Source organism: Eucalyptus grandis, chromosome 8, assembly GCF_016545825.1.
Source record: "Eucalyptus grandis isolate ANBG69807.140 chromosome 8, ASM1654582v1, whole genome shotgun sequence".
In the NCBI taxonomy this organism is placed as follows: Eukaryota; Viridiplantae; Streptophyta; class Magnoliopsida; order Myrtales; family Myrtaceae; genus Eucalyptus; species Eucalyptus grandis.
Window position 1 is genome coordinate 34,974,686 of NC_052619.1, and position 21,932 is coordinate 34,996,617.

Sequence of the window (21,932 nt, forward strand, 5' to 3'; positions counted from 1 at the left end):
GGTAAGTCCGAGGCCGACGAAATATCTTACTGACATGATAGACCATGTTAGACGCGATCTAGAAGCTCAGGGCATGACTCAAACATGGAACCATCATATAGAGTTGTGAATTCGTGTAAAAATGTAATGCACGATCCCTTTACATGGCCGCCCGAAAGGATGGAAAGAGAGGGAGATGATAAGTTAGTGGGGGATCGAACTTGGAGTGCTTGAGAAGATACACCGAATAAATGAGAAAAATCATTCAATGGGGCATTCTAAAGAACATATAATAGCAGAATATTCAACAACGAAAACCGCTGTTGAGTTTTTTTCCTTTAATCGGTAGTACAAAAGGAAACCTACATTAACATACCCGTGCAAAAATTGCATCTAGGAAAGAGGAGCAGAAAATCAGAAAATGACTTTTGATTTTATTGTTTATTCATTAAAAGCCGACTTAAATTTATATAATTAAATATTTTTCATCTTTAGTCATTATTTGATCAAACCAAAAGCACGTGCGGCTAAGCTGAAGCTAATACCACTTTACTTATATATTAAATATTTCATTTTCTTTTTTTCGTCTATCCTATTATCGGATGCCTATCTTGGATCTGTGGTGCCTGGATAGGGGTTGTCGCCAACCAACACAGGTCGACTATGCTTGTCCTCTGATGAAGCGGATTGTCAGTCCATGTACATGTTGATGCCTACATGCCGTGTTCTCCTCAATTCCTCCTTTATATCTTTTTCTTCCTTAGGAAGAAGGGAATACCTTCTCTTGAAAGTCTCAAGATTCAAATTGAATTAGGATAAAGTATTTTAAGAATTTGCTTAAATCCACCATTAGTTATATATTAAATATCTTGTTTTTTTTTTATTTGTTTGTCCTATTGTTATTCTTGGAATGTCCCAGTTTTGACAAATGAATTTTCAAAATGGATATTTTAGTTACTTTTAGCTATTTTCGTGGATTAAGTGGATTTATTGGATAGTTGAAAGCTATATTTAGAATAGGTGCATTTAAGATCATAATAAAAAAAATTAAATGAAGCGTAAAGAAGCTGAGCTCTAAATAGGTTGTGATTTTTATTATTTTTAGTTAATATTTATTGAAAATTGGTAAAGTATTTTATGTCTAATTTCCTCATAATATGATCAAGGAATTCTAGTAAATACTTAGGACCTGTTCATTTCGTGAAAAAAAAAAATAAATGATTGGAAATATAATCACTTATATTACTTAAAATAATTAGCCAATAAAAACATTTTCATTATTAGTGACAATTATGTCCATAAGTTTTCGCAGAAGACGTAACTTTCATAAGCGATCATTTTAATGAACCAAAATTTTAAATCATCGAATTTCTCGCGAAATGAATGAAGTCTCAATTTATTTTTTTCTCCATAATTTATTGGATTCCCTTAGCAGGAGGCATTTTAAAATTCAGAAAAACTATAATTTGAGGGGAATTTGTAAATCCCGAGCCAATGCGCGACCGTTTTGGTCAAGTTCAATTATAGCAACCGCGCCTCCACCTAATCTTCTCCTATTATTTATTTATCTACTCATTTTTCCTAATTTCTTGCGCGAGTTGGATTGAAAGGGAGATCCAAAAATCCACGCCCTCTCTCTCTCTCTCTCTCCCTCTCCTTTCCTCAATTCTCAATTTTGCTTCGATTCTCTCCTTCCCTTCCCGAGGCAACAATGGCGTCCCCGCCTCCGATCCTCCTCCCCTCCTCCTCCTCCTCCTCCTCCTCGCCGGAGCACCTCCGCTCGCCGCCGCGTCGGACACCTCGTACGACGACAAGGACGCCCCGTCCTCCGCTTCCTGCCGCAACGATTTCCAATTGGTGATTCCCCTCCTCTCCTCTTTTCCCGATAGATTTTCTCAAAACTTCTCGTCGCTTTTCGCCTCCGATCGAAAGAGCTCGGTCGGAGGAGTCGATTTCCAGCTGTTCGCCCCCTTCGTCGCAGGGGCTGAGCTTCGTCCGATTTCGGCTCCTATCGCATTGATCGCGCGTTTGTTCGCCGTATAGCTGTTCCGGTAGTTGTGGCTTGGCGCATTTATGGGCAATAGTTAGTTGCGATTGCTGAGAAATGAGATGGAGTTGGACCGAGTAGAGCGAGAGATGCTTGCCGTTTGTGCGTTGTGGAAGATAATGATTAGGATCTAGGACGACGAGATGTTGCGTCGATGAAGTAAGCTTTCCTCATTGAGGTCGAGAGAGTTGGAAAGAGTGCGTGAAAATGGGACTAGTCTTGGTGGAAGCTTTAGGAGATCTAGCATCGGTAATGCTTATTCTTAAAAATTTTTGGGGCTGTCGAAGCGGATTGCATTGATTGTATGTTTGTTTGCTGTTGAATCACTCCGAGTTTGATTTGTAGAGCTGCTGTATAGCTGTTCTGGTAGTTGTGGCTTGGTGCATTTATGGCCAATAGTTAGTTGCGATTGCTGAGAAATAAGATGGAATTGGACCGAGTAGAGTGAGAGATGCTTGCTGTTTGCGTTGAGGAAGATAATGATTAGGATCTCGAGTGATGAGATGTTGCCTCGATGATGTAAGCTTTCCTCATTAAGGTTGAGGGAGTTGGAAAGAGCATGTGAAAATGGGAATAGTCTTGGCGGAAGCTTTAGGAGACCTTGCATCAGTAATGCAGCCATATGTTTGTTCGCTTTTGGAGTTAAAGTTTCAGGCAGATATTTGGCAGTCCTGGACTCGGTTGATTCTTTTCACTGAAGAAAATATTTTTAGTTTTGTCGTTTTTTTAGGTTGAAACGGGGTTTGCATCTTATAGAACATGGTCTTCCTTAAATTTCCAAGGTTAGGAAGGTAGCAGAAGGTGTATTTTACAATAGCAATGTATAAAGGTCCATTGAGAAAAGAACTGGTTTATTCTTCCTTAGATACTTTTATACAGTTCTTTCACAAATTTTTCTAGCATATGTCTATGAAGTTAACACTGGTGACTACTCCAATTGTCTTTTCAGTGGAGTCAACATGAATTACCCATAATTACATAGTTAGATTATTTACAAATCGAATTTGGTCATCATGTCAAAAGTAAATCTTGATTTGGCTGTTGCTCAGCAAGAATTTTCTGGAACAATTACTTAAAGATGAAATGAAATTTCTCTCAATGCCATATTGGACATGCTGCAAAGTGTTGGTCAGAGTATAACAATGATTATATTGAGTTAATACTTTTTGAGGACATTTGAGGTCTCTTTGAAGACATGTCAATAATTGTGGCTTGCAGTTCATGCTATTGTTATTTGAGGATTGGAGTGATGTACCAAGCTTTGCTTTTGAAAAATTGAATGATGACATCTCCATTGTTGTATATGAGAAGTTGTAGCATGTCTGTTTTCGAAAGGGATTTTTGACTCCTGAAGTGTGTTAGCAATAGAAAGATATAAAAGAAATTTAGGGATGTGAGTAGAAACCTTGCTTCATTGATGAGGCTGCAGAAGCTCTATGACTTGGGCAGGCTTCAGTTCTCTAAATGCTATGTCAAAGATGATTCATAACATAAACATACGGGCTTTATATTATGTGGAACAATCAATCTATGCCCTCCATTAAGGCGGGAAACTATCGTTTGTTTGTGTTACTTGTGTTCTTAACACTCATATGCAACTAACCACATGACATCGCCATGTGCCAATTCCGTCTGTAATTGTGAATCCCTAGGCTGACCAGTTGTTTTATCTACCTAACTTTGAAAATACTGATTTTGGTAGTTAGCCAGCAGAATTTATTCTTTTTCTCCCTTTGGTATGAAAGAATTAAACAAGCTTTGTGACACTTGCTGCAGCATTTGTCAGCTTGAGATCTAACTTACTCATGTTTGAAATTCTTTATTCTGCATGATGGATGATCTGATCATTCTTTTGGGAGGCTGACTCTCTGATATACTGGGTACAATCCTTCAGGTAAAAGTTAAAAGTTGGGTTAATGGCAGCAAAGGTAAAACTTTAAATGGTCTAAGTGCAAGATTTGGGGCCTTGCTGCCTTCTGATGCTGAAAAAGGAGTCAAACTATCTCTTGTCTTGTCAAATCCTGCAAACTGCTGCTCAAATTCCTCCACAGAGGTATTACCTTACTCATAGAAGTGTCTTATTGTGATCATCAATTTGCTATTCATTGGACAGGATTATGATTAACCTGTTGTTGTTGTCGTTATCGTTGTTTTGATTTCTTTATTTTTTTGGCAGCTAAAGGGATCTATTGCTTTAGCCACACGTGGAGATTGTGACTTCACAGCCAAGGCAGAAATTGCACAACTAGAAAGTGCTGCAGGCCTTTTGGTGATAAATGACGATGATGGTAGTGTAACAAATGCATCATGATGAGGAATTTGGATTTATTCGGTCCTTTTTCTGCTTTAGTTCCTCGATTCTTCTAAGTCAATTGCAATAGCAGCAAAAGTAGAAGCTAGGAGTTACACTTGGATCTGTATTGCCTGATATTCATCTATCAAAACATTGCAGAACTTTTTGAGATGGTTTGCCCTAAAAATGGTACTGCTATCAACATATCAATTCCTGTCATAATGATAACGAAGTCTGCTGGAAGTACTCTGAAATCTATGCTAGTTGATGGACGAGGTGAGCTTTCTACTGTTTAGAACATGCTTAAATTTTCATACTGCGCATGTTATTTCCTGACATTATGTGCTCCTCTTAAGCATGTTAGAACATGCTTAAATTTCACATTATGTGCTCCTATTGTGCCCTTAAAAACATCTATATTTGCTGATTCAATGGTTTAAACATTTAATATTAACTGCCATTCATAAGTTAGTTATGACTTTAACATTATTCATTTATTATCTTTTTCTGCTATGGCACTATTGTAGCAATATAACAGAAGGGAGGTTGCTGTTAATGAGTGTAAGAGAGAGAAAATGGGGGGCTGGGAGGGGGGTGTTGGGAGGCTTGGGGAAGAATGGGCACAACACCATCAGAAAAATTGAAGAACATACTGTGCAAAAGTGTCAACTCAGGAAGTATAGGAGACTGTAGTTTCCTTTTTCCCCCTTTGCATCTTTTACTAATTAGAAGTCGTGCTGAGAAGACAAAAAGCCAACCACTGCTTGAATGAAAGGCGGCCGAAAAGTTTGAGTACTTTCTTCTACTGAAATGCCTCTCTGTTCTTCTAATGGCTTCTATTAAAATGGGGGCTGGGAGGGGGTGTTGGGAGGCTTGGGGAAGAATGGGCACAACACCATCAGAAAAATTGAAGAACATACTGTGCAAAAGTGTCAACTCAGGAAGTATAGGAGACTGTAGTTTCCTTTTTCCCCCCTTTGCATCTTTTACTAATTAGAAGTCGTGCTGGAGAAGACAAAAAGCCAACCACTGCTTGAATGAAAGGCGGACGAAAAGTTTGAGTACTTTCTTCTACTGAAATGCCTCTCTGTTCTTCTAATGGCTTCTATTAAAATGGGGATAAAATGGTCAAAATACTTTGACCCAATCAACTTCCCTAAAGCCGGCCAACGACAATCATTTTCATTGAAGCAATGCCTTGGGCGGAGGCACGCCTTGGCTGAGCCACTCATCTTAGTGGTGTGCTGGTAAATTTGTGTTGCTTAAAACTAGGCAAGGGGATGGTTGCCTGGCCTGGGTACCTAAGATTTCGCCTGGAGCATTTTTTTTTGACAAACCAAGACATATTACTTGTCAAAGGGATTAACCATGGTGCAAAATAATATCATTGCCTCAAAATAGAGTAACGACAATCTTTTCCCAAGGTTGTCAGGATAGGGAGGTCTTTGGGGATTTGGTTGAATAAGGATAATGAGGTCTGGAAAGCTCAACAATTGAGGCCTACACATAATTTTTTAACTTTGTTTGATAGAATTATATACCTATTAAAATTAAAAGGGGGAATAAAGCCCTAAAGTAGGCCTCATAAGAGGAGGTCAATGTTCAAATTTGTGCCACTGTATATTCCTAATATTCAACATGAGAACCTTAAAAGTGGTATTGGTATTGTTAAGATTTCACAGTTCATCGTAAGCATGACAATTGCATAACAAATGAATTTCACACAAGTAAATCAACAAACGACATAATAGTTTGCAATATAAACAAGCTACAAGAACTTGCATTTTTAAAATCCTTTTATAAATAATATTTACAGGCACATCCACTTTGGCCTCATCCATGAAAGCTTCCTCATCTCACTCCTCTTCAGTTAAATCATCTTCATCTCCATCTCTAGCTGGAAATGATACTGGTCATCATCTCAATTATAATGGCTTATTTCATGAATTTCAATATCTCTCGTTTAATCTGTCAAATCCTCCAACCATAGTTGAAATAAAGAACACAGAAATCTATAAGTTGCTTTTTGATAAAAGTGAGATTCACTATGTAGACTTTAGTAAGTAGGAATGTTCATATAATTCAGACGCTCGGTCTAAGGTTGATGCTATGTCTTCCACTTCATTGTCCTCACTATTGTCATTACAGACTCTTGTTGAGTGGTCCCATCAAGAATATCTACTACTTTGTTCCATATGGAAGAACTAGCTCCTCCTTTGTTATCTACTCATATTTGATACGATATATTCGAAGTTATGGATTCCCTCTTTCATATTGGTATCTCTCTTCTTGCCATAACTTCAACCTCAAGTCATACATCACAAAAGCCGGAACATTCTTTTGTTTGCCAACAACTTCTTTTCAATTCCACCTAATTTGAAAAGAAGCAAACAGTAATAGATTTCCCTCACAGAAAATGATAAAACTAGGTGAGGTGACGTAAGTGACTTAATGCCTCACCATCTCAAATGTGCTCCAATTCACATCCAGTGGAGCTACAAGTCAAACTCATAATATTTTGAACATCTTCAATCTTTGAAACCATCACATGCTTGTTGACTGCTCAAGAGCCAAAATGAATTTCTTCTGCCCTCTCCACTTTCAAACACAATCCAATGAATATAAGAGTTACATCTCTTTAATAAATGTTTCCCAACACAAACGCCATAAGGTGCAGAGACTCCAACCATTTGAGATTAACAGCTTACTTAGCTCTGACAACTTTCACCAAACAGAATCACATCATGAAGTGAATCTCCATAGCGATTGACTCAAGGGGCTTTGCTTAAAGATAAATAAGTTTTTGAATCTTGATAAGGAGTGTGGATGGTCTTTTTGTGATGTCAACCATAACATCCCAAGGGCTGTACCTTTGGAGCTGTTCAATTCTCTTAAAACCAAAGCAGGAATTGGCAGTAAAGGGAGAAAAAGAGTTATGATGTCTTTCATACCACTCCAAGGACTGTATCTTTGTAGCTGTTCAATTCTTTTTGAACCTGAAGCAAGAATTAGCAGTGAAGACAGAGAATTAGTTGGAAGACTGGAGAGATAATCCTTTTTAGAACCACTAAGTGTATATCTTTTAATCTTCTCGAGGATTCAATTCTTTTTGAACCTGAAGCAAGAATTAGCAGTGAAGACAGAGAATTAGTTGGAAGACTGGAGAGATAATCCTTTTTAGAACCACTAAGTGTATATCTTTTAATCTTCTGGATTCCATCTCTAATATTAGATGATTGAAAAGAAGAGCCTAATTAAAGTTTGAAGTGTTACAAAAGAAGAGCCCCAAGCCATAACATCAACTGTGCGTACCAACTAATTTTTTCTGCAATTTTGAAGTGGGAGAAAGATTGTGCTTAGTAGTGCTCTTACCCAATGTTTCTTGACAATTTTTCCTATCCACTTTCACTATCTAAGCAAAATTACTTCAGCTCGGACTTTAGATATCTTTGTTTGGATGCTGCTGGTTTTTTTAATCACATTTTTCTTTGCAGTGGAGATACTATTGCACTCCCCAAATCGCCCACTAGTTGACTTCTCTGTTGTCTTTCTATGGATGATGGCTGTCGGAACAATTGTCTGTGCTTCACTTTGGTCTGATTTCACAGCTGCTGAGCAGACTGATGAGCGCTATAATGAACTGTCACCAAAGGTTATTCCTCTTCTTATTTTGAAGCTTATCGTCTCCGGCTTGTGCAAGGGTAACAGAGGCTTGAGTGCTATATTGATATCTCCATGGATGGGACAAAGTGCATTAATATGGTTTTAATGGATATTGAATGTTATAGCTGTTTCTTTTCAGTCAGCATATTTGTCCTTTTTATGCATGTGGACAATGTCAAATATATTCTATACTGGCAACTTTCAATTCGACAGATAGACTATTTGAATTTTCTTTATCTTTTGATGGATAGGTGCCTACAGATGCTGGAATAGCCAAAGATGATTCTGAGAAGGAAGTCTTGGATATAAGTGTAACGGGTGCTGTTTGTTTTGTCATTACGGCATCGATATTTCTCGTGCTACTCTATTTCTTCATGTCATCATGGGTCTTATGGGTGCTGATAGTTCTCTTCTGCATTGGTGGTATTGAGGTAATTGCTCATTTATTGTTAGTAGAGTCCTTTAGCTATTCATTTTTGCTGTAGAGAGCTTTTGAAGGGTATGATCAATGCTTAGCATGATCCCTCACCAGCCTGCGCAAAGTTCCTAGTAGCAGCTGACAATGTGTATTAGATGCTTTCTGTGTACCCATAGTCCTCAGTCTTGATTTTGTTCTTCATCCATTTTTCTCTGCTTTTATATTTTGGGGATTTTCTCTCTTTTTGGGGGGAAGGGGGTGGGGTGTTAATTCTCAAGTTGTGAAAGCAGGATGTGAGGAAGTTGGGAACAAATGTTTGTAGTCCCGGAAAAATATTTTGATTTTACAAAAAGAAAAAACTAATATAATATTTGACCAACAAAAAAAATTCAGATATTCTGATGTCTCCGAAGTTGTTGTTCATTAAGTTTGAATCAGTGAGAATGAGGAAAACATTACATGGATAAGGAGAAGTAAATTTGAGCAGGTATAATACTATCAGTGAATATAATATGGAGTTTCATCTTCCATGGAAGTCAGTTGTCTTCCTTTTAGGCCTTTTTTCATAGGTATTTTACATCAAGATCCTCTAAGCTACTATTAAAGCTAATGAATGTGAAAATATTTATAGAGAAACCACCAAAGGTTGTTCTACAATCTAACATTAACCCACAATAGTACTGGAGAAGATCTGTGCCATTTCTATACTAGGTTATCAATAAAGATGATTCTATCTGTGCTGCTACAGTTTCTTTTAGTAATCACAACTTGCTTGGCACTCATCACATGTAGAAAACAAATTGAGAACATTTTTCTCAGTCCCTCGCATGAATGTTTAGATAGCCTTTGTCAGAGAATGTGGAGGACTGTAGATTGTTCTTACTTTGTTGAGTAATGTGGAGAAGGAACCATATACAGCTTCAATTGCTGCAGAGAGGAGATAGAGTTACAGCTCTGTACGCTCACAAATAATTACCAATATTTCACTTCCAGTCTGCACTCACTGCAATGTGCGATGTTACTGTTCTATAGACTAGTCCTTTGTATGCCGGTTTAGTGGTATATCTCTCTTGTTCAGTCCATTAGTTTTTCTTAGCATTAGTGGGAAATTGGTAATAGTAGTTTCTTATCATTTTTTTTTTTTTTGGCACTTACATGATTCATTTTACAGGGCATGCATTCTATTATATTAGGTTTAATCTCAAGGTATCCTCTTAATCCTTTAGTTTCAATATTGAAAGATGTTAAATTTCTCTTTGTCAGACATGCTTACTTTGTCAAGTCTTATGAAAGCAGAAAATCCAGAAACCGTAGCCAGAAGATGGTGAGCATGCCTCTGATAGGAGAGGTGTCGTGGATCTCTGTTATCGTGCTACTTCTTTGCATGGCATTTGCCATTTTCTGGGCTGTAAATCAGGAGGCTTCCTGGGCTTGGATTGGACAAGATATTCTTGTAAGTTCACTACATTAAACTTTATCCATTTGTTTGTTTATTTATCTGTTTTGCGTGGCATGGGCTGGAGATAAATGTGACTTGTCATCTTTGATGCTTCATACTATTTGTTTATCGTGTTAGGCTAGAATTGTAAGTGTGCTTACGCAATTTGAGGTTGCTTATTTGCCCTGGGTCCAGGTAAAAATTATCTTTGCACAAATCTGGAATGTCATGGCAAGCAAGTTACTAAGCAGATATATAAATAATCTCTCCAGAAATCCTTTTGGGAATGTATGATCATAGCTAGTTCCAAATGAGAAAGTGTTGGACTTGTGCCAATAAATGGATACATGTGTTAATCTTATTATGTGTAGATTCAGAAATTCCTGTAGAGCAGCGAGACTTAAGAAGCAATTCATGTTCATTCAATGTTTTGGTAGCAAGTGGTGATTTTCTTTGGAAGCTTGCCAAAAGTATCTTGAAATGTACATATACATATCAAAAACCATTCTCTCTTTTTAAAACATGAAATTTGCATCTTCTCCAAATTGAAAAGAGACATTTATTTTCCAAACTCTACACTGGTCTCTTTGCCTTCCCTCTTTTGGCTCCACCCTCCTTACTTAGTCACAAACAGTAGGCTCTCTCTCCACCCCTTGCCGCTGCTACCTTGGTCACTTAATGCTGCCTGCTCATATGCCCCTTGCCGCTGAGCCCCTCATCCTGATGAGCCACTCCTCTCTTTATCTCACAGAGGTCCGCTTTGTGTTTATGGGATGTTGAGGTTGCGTGAGCCGTGTGCTAGACTGGGGTGGGCTCGCGTGAGCCGTGAGATCTGCCCCCAAGGGATTGTGCAAGCCTGGCGAGCTTTGTGATAGAGCTCAGGGGGGCAATGTGAACTCTGTCACAAAGCTTGCACATCTCCATGGCAGTGGGCTCTGATCAGGACTGGTAGGAGGGAGATGGTGGAGGAAAGAGCTTTGATGTAGGATTGCATTTTTTTTTTTTTGGGTAGGGTAAGTTGGGAAGGAAAATGGCAATTTTCATAAAGAAGTGAAGTTGTGAGGATTCAAGTTAATATGAAAACGACAAAGCTTAGATCTAAGTTGTAAGTGAAAAAAAGAAAAAGAAAAAAGGATCCAAGTGTTAGGTTTTGAAAGTGGGGTTGGTATTTGATATGTGGGTGCAAATCTCAGGAGGCTTTTTATAATTACCCTTTTCTTTTACTTATTGATACTTATATTGTTCTGGAAGATTTTTTACCTCTATCAATCTTGATATTGTAGGGGATTTCCTGCATAGATATTAACTCTTCTGTGGTACACCCCATCCTGTGAATGCTTCTCATTGGTCCGCTATCTCAACTGACTTTATCATGCTTATTGGAAAGGATGATGTTTCATCTAAATTCTTTTCAAATCCTTAACCTAGGTTTCTATATTTTTACCTATCATAGAGTTTTAGGTCATTGCCCAAATCAGCAATCATGATCTACTTTCTCTGGTTAATCCTGAACATAAAAATCCAAGGCAACATAAATGTAGTTTATCACCTAGGTCTGGTCTATTTGCGTGAAGTAGAACAACCTCAGGTTTGAGGTTTTAGTTATTGTTGATAAGGGATAGTACCCCCTTATCATTGCAAAAGCACCTCACAACATGATACCATCATGTCCCTCTCCTAGTTGACAGATTGAGAATGGACGGTCAGGGAAGGATTGACAAATTGACTGCATCTCGATGGCGATGGCGTTGGTGGATGACATTGGGTGATGGCGTGGGATGAGATTGATCAGTTAACATGATGGGTGATCATTGAATGTGTAATGGGCTTAGGCTTTCACACTGTAATCTGCATTGTATGGGTGGCAGCCCTCTAGATGGTTAGGGTTTATCTTACACTGTGCTCTGATACCTTTTTACGGTGGAAACAAAGACCAGAGAGAACTCTGTGTATAATTGAGACCATGCTTAAGTATTTAAACAAATTCATCAATTGCAAACTAGAAAACATGAAAATACAGAATATCATGATCACTACATATGATATATATGCAGCTTCCTTTATTCCTAACAAGGATCATCTTGCATTTATGTAAAACAATGTTAGAATTCATTGATTTTACTGCTATGACATGGAGTTCTTTTAAACCTAGATTTTTCGGGGCAGTTGCTCGACAGGTTGTGTTGCCTGTGTTATTTGTCTAATCAGAGCAATGCCTTTTTCTTTTTTTTGGGTTTCTCATTTTGCTCCACCATTTTGGTATACACTTGGAGGCAGTGGGGACATGCAAATAAAGATAATCAACATGCATGTGCTTTTCTTTTGCCTTTTTACCTTTGTTTCTTCATTGTATAGCAGTAGCTGGATTCTGCTTTCCCTGTGATGCTAGTTGCAATTTGTTAGTGATATATGTCCTCAAAGTGTTTCTTTCCACTTAATTGACCTGTTTTCTTCAGGGAATTTGCATGATGATAACAGTATTGCAGATTGCTCGCCTTCCAAATATTAAGGTAGCTCTAGCTATACTCATGTTTTGCACATGTGATTTCTGTTGCCGTACTGACAATTGTGTTCCAATCAGGTGGCATCGGTTCTACTATGTTGCGCATTTCTTTATGATATCTTCTGGGTCTTCCTCTCACCTCTTCTTTTCAAAGAAAGCGTTATGGTTGTGGTAAGGCCTATACCACTCTTCTAAACGCGTTTTTACCTTTTTACACCTTAAAGTGTAGGAATCCTGATTAATAATTAATAATGGCGTTGTTGATGTCATGAATATAAAAACAGAAGGTATGTTGAGACTGAAAGATTGGGGTTTACTGTAATCTACCTGTATTATAGTGAGTATTGTAAAGCAATTTACAAATACACCTCTGCCATCACAAGAGCTCTCAGCTTTCCCCCTCAACATGAATATATGTCTTATTTTCAAGCTTGTTACTAATGTAATTCACTTGAGAATCATGAAGAGGCTATGTAGATATGTCAGAAAGCTAACCATTGGACCTCAGAAAGGCTGTTGAATTTCTCTAGAGATTAACTTTTCCTTATAAAGTGTGGTCAATCATAACACGTTTAGGTCTCTACGGAAACACTGGATTATAGGCTTCAATGTGGTGCAGCCTGATTATTACATAATAACAGCATGGACTCTGTCAGCGTAAATCCCAGTTCCTCAACAAAATGCTTAGGCCACATCAGCTTAGACGTAGTAGGAGCCATAGCTCTATAACTCTTCATGTGATTGTCTGTTTGATGGGGAGGTTGCCTAATTTGTATTTGATAGCTCAATAGACAACTATGTCCATGTTTCTGGAAAAACCATGCTTTATGCGGAGCACCTTTGATATATCAAATGATGCGAACCAGCACAATCTAAATGATTTTGTCATGGTGAATCAAGAAACTGCCAAATTACACAGTGCAAATGCAATATAGATACAATCAACAATGAGGTAGTTTACTGGTGAATTTAGAAACTGCGTACAAATGCAATAGAAGGACAACTGACAATAAGGTAGTTTACCAACCAATCTGTTAAATTCTAGGATCTGGGATAAGATCTCCCTGGTCTGGTACTAATCTTGCATTAGGGCCTACAGGAGTATCAACTGCTTTTGATCCAAGCATAAGTGTCATGTCCATAGTAACCTGGGGAAATTTTTCTGGAAAATTTAAAAACCTGATTGAGAGTTTAGGAAGGAGATACTGTAACTTTCCCATATCCTTGGTTTGAAAATGTTGTGGAGATGCATTCTGAGAAAAGGAGTAATGACAATATTATCAACATGGCTGGGTGGGGAACACGATGGAAAACCAAATGGTCTGTGGCAATCCAAAGCATTTGTAACTCAAAGAAACTTCACAAAATTTTCTGAACCATCCCATGGGAGACTGATTTAATCCATACAAACCCTTTTTCGGTTTTCTCACAATCCTACTGTACTCCCTAAGGGCAATGAATCCAGATGGTTGCTCTGTTTAAAGTTCTTCCTGCAAATCATCATGGAGAGAGGTGTTCTTTTCACATTAGGTTGATCTAAAGGCTAATGATCCATCACTGCTAAGGAGAGGAAACAATTGAACTCATGCAATCCACTAGATCATTATCAATCACATGGACCTGTGGCATACCTTTTGAGAAAACATTGAGCGTGCCATTAGGTTAGGTTGACAGATGTACTGTCTGCATCCAATGGTTCCAGATACCAAATACCATAAGTGTCCAGTGCATATGTATCCTCACCATATGAAGTAGAGTCCTATGATCATGGGCAACAACTGGATTAGAAGAAAGGTTACTGAACAATTTAGGTCTTATTAAGTTGACTAATGAGATTTAGTTAAAGGAGTATTGTGGGAGATGTAATAGATCAGAAACGCAAGGAACTGGTTCAGTTGTTCCAAGTGATAGTAGGTAAAGATCTAGGACAAAAATATCTGTAATAGGATGATCTGTTACTGCGCATATGATCACTGGGACCATAAGTGAAAATCAATGGCTCAATTGGCAGGACTCCGGTGCTCTCTGCTACGGAAACTTTGGAGGAGCTCTCTTGTTAAGTAGTTCAAATTATGCTCATCGTAAGAGATAGTGGTAGAAGCAAGAACACCAGAAAGAACTCTGATCTGTGAGACACTGAGATTAGTTTTCTTATCCAAAGCAAGTATCACATATCCGAGGAGAACGGCTATGGAAATAGTTACAAGTATCACAACTGTGACTAAGGCAGTTGCAATGAGTGGAACGTGGAGGGTTACCAGAACTACCAGGACCTCCGCATTCATTTGTGGTGGTAACAACTCCAGCCCCACGACCACCAAGAGAACCTGTACATTGTAGCAACAGCATATTAATTGCTCAATATAGAATCACCAATGATGTCTGCAAATGTAGAGGATACAGACACACATCCTTAGAAAAGAAATTGCCAATTGTGATATGCAGGAATTGCCTACAATCTGCATTCAAACAGGCTGAAGTTGCGGTAAAAAACCATGAAGACAAAGTACTGGGACATCATAACTTGTTGCTCCTACTGATATCTTAAATTACTGGTAGAAGGCCTAAGGTCATTAATGCCTATATTGTACCAAGATAAGTGCTCATGAATGTTCAATGATGCTGAAACATAGTCATTGGGCTAGTAGAAATGATAGCCGCAGTAGGTTGAGCAAAATTGAGCATTCACTTTGGGCCAAATTGCCCGATCAGTCTTGAGAATATTGGAAACAATTTTGGTAAGATGATCCTCAAGGCTTTGACCGAGGAACTATATTTCAACTGCAGCAAGCCAAGCTGAATAATTTTTTCCCATTTAATTTTTTGGTAGCAATAGTGGGACTTCCAGGAAGAATGGGAATAACCACATGGGAAGATGTGGATGAGGTGGTAGATGGCAGAGTTAATGCATCAGTAGCAGGAGGTGACAACCTTGTTTGATCTTTTCTTTTTCATTTTTTTTTTTGGATTCAGAGGGAGCTCTACCTTAACAGATAGATCCCCAAAAAATAGATGGCAGATTACATCAAGTGGTGTCAAAAGGCAATGGTCGCCAAATTTCTCTGTGATGGAGTAGAAACTTGAGAAACAGTGGATTGAAGCTTTGGGAATGACTTTGAGGTCTCAGGAAAGGAGACCAGAAACTACACTGACCGCATTGAAGTTCTCAGTTTAACAAGGATGAGTCAATGATGAGAATGCTGAGCAGCGAACAATAACAAACCATGACAACTTGCTGGAGATTGATTCTGAGGAGGAGACACATGGTCATGATTGGTCGAAGTCTGACAGCGATGAAGAATGGAGTGAAGTTGATGGCCACAATATTGCCCTCAGACATTGGTGGAGCAGGACAATGGACGAAAGCACTTCTCTCAGATGATAGCAGAGCAGGACAAGCAACATGATGGAGAATATAATGAATTGACTACACTGGTGGAGATGATCAATGTGATTAGGGACGATTAGATTCAGTCTTATTTAGGATTAGGGAATCAATCTCTCTTGGCTCTTGGCGGCAAAAGAGATGTACTTGTGCAATATAGGAAGTGGGACATATTTGTGCTGCTACAGTAAATCTTGCAATTTGTCCCCTTGTACTCCATGCCTTGCCTCCATTCTTTTCCCACCATACCAACCCCAACCAAAAGCCTCCTTTTCCATTCCAGTGGAGCTACATATCTTGTCGAAAGAAGATGAAAATTTTTCTGTATCTTGCATTTGGATGAGTGATAAACATCTTGTTGTGTTTTCAATGGTCTTCCTGACTATGGAACGAAATTTTTAATCAATTATGGGGAATAACATCAAAATATGACTGCTGAATGTTTTCTGAAGTTTATTTCCTTGGTACTACATTAAGGGGATAGTTTTTAATATTCATTTTGGAAGTTACTTCTGTTCTTATGAGTTTTATTTTCTTGAATGAGTCTACTCCCCTTTTTGTAGGTTGCTCGAGGTGACAATAGTGGTGGAGCTTCCATTCCTATGCTGTTGAGAGTCCCTCGGGTCTTTGACCCCTGGGGTGGTTATGATATGATTGGGTTTGGGGACATTCTTTTTCCTGGTCTTCTTGTTTCACTTCTTTGCAGGTACAGATTTAAAATGTACTTAATTACCCCTCAGTATTAGAAACTAAATAGATAAAAAGTAGTTCTCCTAACTTTTTTATGTAATGAAGAAAATAGGTTGGAATTATGTCAAGGACAATAGGCATTTCCTGTAAACCAAGAACTAGTCACTTCAACTTAATTATTTGGCCTGTGACAGTACTCCATCATCAAGGATAACAAATGGAGCTCTCATAAACACAAGAATGTTTGCTTGAGTGGATTTGTCATTTGATAAAGAGATACTGTTTAGAGAATAAAGAGTTAGAAAAAAGAGTACAAGCATTTTTATTAATATGAAATTTAGAACAGTTGGGAGCATTTTCTTGGACTATATATGACTTTGAAAAATCATATGGACGACGAACTAATTTTATTTACCACTCTCTTTTCTTTTTCATTCATTTACAAGTTACCGTAATTAGGCCTTCCATCTTATTAATTTTATCAGGGACACTCATCATAACCTTTCCACACTGCTACTATATACATATATATGCCTTTGTATGATCAAGTTAGTGAACAAATAGCATGTTACGTCATTTGTTTCCGCATTCACATATCGGTAACTTAATGTTGGTCATTATGCTAGTTATAGGCCTGAGAACTTGCTAATTTGAAACTGCATATGTAAAAAAGAAGTCCAATTTATGTTAAAATAATACTCATATCTCGTGTCTAAGTAGACTCTAGATTATGGGAAAAGGTCCAAGTTGCTGAGATATAAAGAATCTACTCAACTGCTTTAAAGAATGTGTCATTTAATAACATGTTGAACTCATTGCTTTTTCCATCACCCAGATGGAATCAAACAACAAACTGTTGGAGGTTGTCTGAATCCTTGGATTGTTCATTTCTTTTCCAATTAGGCTCATTCAGTTGTTTTCTTTTGACTTGTATCGGAAGTTATTCCAATACTATCCTCCCTCCCCCCCTTCTCCTTCCTTCTCTCTCTCTCTCTCTCTCTCTGTGCCCTGCATATAGCTGTATCGTCCAATAAACTGTTTAAAAGACTTTCTGTTGGTTTGACCCAAAAAACAAAATCAGTCTTTGGGCATTCTTTTGGTCGTAGTAATTGGATTATTGCTCTTGCCGAAGATGCCTTCACATAAACTCATCATCGAAGATCAAAACAATCTGCAAAATCTTCTCTTGTTTCAATGTTTTGTACTCTCCTTTTTTGTCTTTGCCTCTCAGACAGTTAGACTTAAGCATAGCTTTTCTGCATGTCCATCTTGCTTATTTGCCACTTGAGTTCTTAGACTCTTGTTCAAAGTAGATGGGTTCTGGTGTAAAAGATTGTCATTGGAGTGGGATTGTAACCTACAAAATTGTGAATTATCATTTGATATGCCAATGCATTTTAAGACAATTTTAAACACCAACCGCGATTGTTTGGTCTCTTGGATTCCTCCTTTCTCTCTCTGTGTTCGAGCTGTGCGTATATGTATGTGACAATGCATCATTGAATCTTTACCCAGCGTTTCATCTTATTTGACAATTAATTGCATTTTGAATATTTTAAATTTCTAGGGGTTCTCATCAGCTTTTTCTGCCAAAATAATCTATTGGTTTGTTTTCTCTTTTTTAGAGGATTAATGATGGTTAGATGATTGGTTAGTGGATGCTCTTATTGGTCCTGCAACTTTTATATGGTTGGTGTGTCCTTAAATTGGTGATTGGGTTGAGTTCTATAGATATGTATGTCGCGTATTTCTAACCATTGCAACTGGGAAATCAACATAATAGGAATTTACTATCCTCATTTTTTACTTTCATAAATGATACTGATACCTAGGAGCTATCTAGGTAGAGTACAATGGTTATGACTTTATACGACCCATACAATTGAATGTCATATGTATGGATGGAAAAAAGTTGGTGTAAAGTGGACAAAATCAAAAGGTGGTGATGTTGATGGTTGTCAAGAAGCAGAGTGGTGGTTCAGGACTGCATGTTAATGTTAACCTTCTCCATTCCAACCAAGACAGCTTCCTTTCCTTGGGAAGCATTTTTAATTAGTGTTAATTTGAGCTGTTTTTGCAAGAAAAGACTGGGAATGTGTGGTCTTACTCTCAAGTAAATGTGAATTGGGTTAAAAAATTTGGTTGCCCCCTTGCAATAGGCATATGATATTCAATTTGCTGTGAAAAAGATCTTTCCTGGAGATGGTTCAAGTTTGTGATCTTTGCCTTGATGCATCATGGGGAACCTATGACTTCAGAAATCTAGGTGACTATTGGAACAACAAGAAAAGTTGAAAAAATTTGGATTCTGCTATCAACGGATTTGTTGTTGAATGCATTGCTCTAGCTTTGATGAACTATTTTTGTTCCCCTTGCTTTGTTTTTCCTGTAATCCTCTTGTAGCTTTCACTGTGGATATGATGTTCTGTATATGTACTATAAAGTTTGCTCCTGATTTGACCCCCCCCAAAAAAAAAAAAAAAAAAAAACCTTAAACAGCTTAAGGAATCTGTAGTGTTTAAGATTGATATTCAAAAAAACTTTTGGATATATTTTCCTGTGATGCTTAAATAATTATTATTATCTGAAACCTGTCTGTACATGGTATTACAAATTTTAAGAACGTTTGTGTAAAGTTAGCTGATTTTTTACAAATCTTGTGTCAATGTCATGTATTAGGCTGTAGTTTTCCATTCAAAGATTCAAGGAGATAATCTTCATATATAAGAGGCTCTTGCGAGAGATTCTCACCTGATCTTAGTGAATCATCTCTCTATTATCTCTATCTTATTGATAATGCAATCTTTCTGATTATTATTGACTTTGTTGTCTCAGATTTGACAAAGATAATAAGAGAGGTTTACTAAATGGATATTTTCTCTGGAGTACAGTTGGATATGGAGTTGGTAAGTATTTTACAATTTTCTCGTTCTCATTTTTGCTGTTTTATCTCTCATTGCTTTTATTATGCTCTAAAGATATTTTATTTCCTTCTCATGTATAATGAGAGTTGGTTGTATTGTCTGTCTTAGCTGAATGAATTTCTAGTTACTGTTCTTTGTGAAGAACATGTATCATGAAATTAATTGGGTTCAAATGCCTTCTCAAGTCAGTGTTGGTTTTGTCCTCTCAGTAACCTTTTTATGTTCCTGTTGCTTTTTCCCTCTGTTTCATCCATTTCCTCCATGTTTTAAGTGGTTGTTAGTGGCACGCTTCGCTTTTCTCAGTTTGTAGCTGTTTTCAGACCAAACCAAAAATTTTGGCTTCTCCTGAGATCATGCTGAACTTCCAAGGAGGCCAAACTAGATAACAGCGGCTTTTTACTGTTACCTAACTTTTTCAGTCAGAGCTATTGGCTTTTAGGATGTTAGACTGTGAAATAGCTCCCATATAGTAAATTCAGTTTTTCTTTTTTCCTTTTTTGTGAGCTTCTATCCAAAAGATGCAATTCTTTATTCAAGTGACTTTTATGAGAAAGGTAGGCGAAAGTTATTCTTGCTAAAATACGATCATATGACGACATCAAATATGGACATGCATCAGGGGTTGATTTACACTACTGGTAGTTGAACTACTTTTTGATCAGGACCATCTGATATACCATCAAACCAGTGAGTTCATCCTTGGAGCAATATGGACATGCATCAGGGATTAATTTACACTACTAGAATTTGAACTACTTTTGATCAGGATCATCTGATTTACTCTCACCCCAGTGGGTTCAACTCTAGAGTAGTCTCTAGTTAAATAATGTTACCCGAAGAAATGGTATAGTGCTAGCAGTTGAAACTATAGCTCTAGAAACAGCTGGGACTGGCCTGTTAATTGGCCTTCAGCCTTAGTCCAATCTGGCTAGGTTGGATTGGTGGCTCTCAAGATCAGATTAAATTGGTGTTCAACACTGTTATATTGCTGTCCCAAATTCTGAACGTGGTAGCTACGTTCACTTGAATGTTAGCGTGGTAGCTGCATTTCTCTGCCCTCAAAGTCATGAAAATGCTTCATTCTGCCGAAGCTACTTTAGTTTTTTAACAAAATATGTGAAGTTATATTGTTACAAATGAACAGAGGTCCAAGATGTAATTAGCTTCTCTCAGCCTTAAAGATAAGCTCCATGGCAATTTGTGCTGGAGAGCTCTGGTTCTGCATGGAGAAGAATTATATATTCTTATATGTTTCTAATGCTGATGAAATCAGCATTTTGAGCCAGTCTTTTGATCATTAAACTGATTGACACATGAGCTGCTTCCTGTACCAGATTTTACACCTGGCTTGCAAGAAACTGCTGAAAATTCAAGATTATGCTCTCGTCTGACATATTCTCTCTTTTCCATGGTCATTTGGGTTTTATGATCAAAGTCCATCTACTTGTATGACTAATGATAGTTTTCCTGCAGTTTGGTTTATTCAAAGTTTCTATCTCTTTGTTACATTCACCTGACTAATTGTTATGATTTGGTGGTTGTTTGGACACTGGCATGTACCATTTACCATCTCTGATGGAGTTTTCTATTCTTTTTGCAGGCCTCTGTCTTACATACCTAGGCTTGTACCTTATGAATGGTCATGGCCAACCCGCTCTTCTTTACCTTGTTCCTTGTACATTAGGTACCCAAATGCGTGATTTGCTTGACTCATGATGGCTTTCTGCTTGATTGTTGATTAACATGCCTTTTTTTGGGTCCAGGGCTCTCTATAGTTTTGGCTTTGACAAGAAGAGAATTGAAACACCTCTTGAACTATGGTAACGAGCCATCGTCCTCAGATGATCATGCTGGGGAAGCTTGAATATTTGTACCTGTAGAAGCACCTGCGAGAACGAGGAGTGATGAAGGCTGATACATTTGTAAGTTTATTGGGTAAAGATGATGACTTTTTTTCCCTTATGGATATATTATGACGTAAATATTTACTAATAAGGGAAAAGAGCACCAGGACAAAGCTGAACATTGGTCGTAAATATGCAAATTACTGTAAGATCCCATTGTAATTTCCATCTGGATGTATCAATCATGACGCAATTGTTATCAGAGTGATATTTGTCTCTTTTTTTTTTTTTTCCTTTTCTCAGATCTTTGCATTAGTCATGTGTAGCCCAGAAATCTCATCCTAAGAATCAACTATGCTGAAATCATACTGAGAGAACTGAGATTGGTATATGATTATATCTTAGTTCCATGTTATCTTAATCTGTGAGCCTTCATTTTATTAACACATCAATTATTGATCTGTGTGGGTGTCAATCTTGTTTTTTTCTCCGTTCGTGTATTATGCCGCGTAATCATGATGACGGATCAACTGTTTTGATGCTTTCTGCCTCATATGAACTGACCTTTTGCTAGGTTTCTCCTTCCTAAGTTGTTTTCTTCACGTTGACAAGCATTTTTAATGCATCTTTTAGGCTCGAGATTCAGTTATATATAATATATATATATATAGACAGGGTAATGAAATAAGGTGAGTCAAACTCACTCCTATTCCGTTGATTTGCTTTTAAGCGTCTTTGCCATCATCTT

At 37.7% G+C, this 21,932-nt stretch overlaps 1 protein-coding gene across 1 annotated transcript; it reads left to right on the forward strand.

Moving 5' to 3' along the window:
* Positions 1–1,641: 1,641 nt before the first annotated feature.
* On the forward strand, positions 1,642–21,473 carry LOC104414233 (signal peptide peptidase-like 3). Its single transcript, XM_010025278.3, has 14 exons — positions 1,642–1,836; positions 3,921–4,079; positions 4,203–4,314; positions 4,479–4,595; positions 7,814–7,971; positions 8,234–8,413; positions 9,572–9,606; positions 9,697–9,853; positions 12,295–12,348; positions 12,420–12,512; positions 16,290–16,432; positions 19,252–19,322; positions 20,941–21,024; positions 21,104–21,473. Exons 4-14 carry the CDS (start codon positions 4,490–4,492, stop codon positions 21,202–21,204), a joined length of 1,182 nt encoding a protein of 393 aa, XP_010023580.2. The 5' UTR covers positions 1,642–1,836; positions 3,921–4,079; positions 4,203–4,314; positions 4,479–4,489; the 3' UTR covers positions 21,205–21,473.
* Positions 21,474–21,932: the final 459 nt, after the last annotated feature.

Bases quoted from the DNA above. Each gene is read 5' to 3' on its own strand.
- LOC104414233 (XM_010025278.3), top strand. From the start codon at position 4,490: ATGGTTTGCCCTAAAAATGGTACTGCTATCAACATATCAATTCCTGTC. The intron at 9,607-9,696 runs GTATCCTCTTAA...TTATGAAAGCAG, and splicing joins ATATTAGGTTTAATCTCAAG to AAAATCCAGAAACCGTAGCC. The intron at 9,854-12,294 runs GTAAGTTCACTA...TGTTTTCTTCAG, and splicing joins GGATTGGACAAGATATTCTT to GGAATTTGCATGATGATAAC.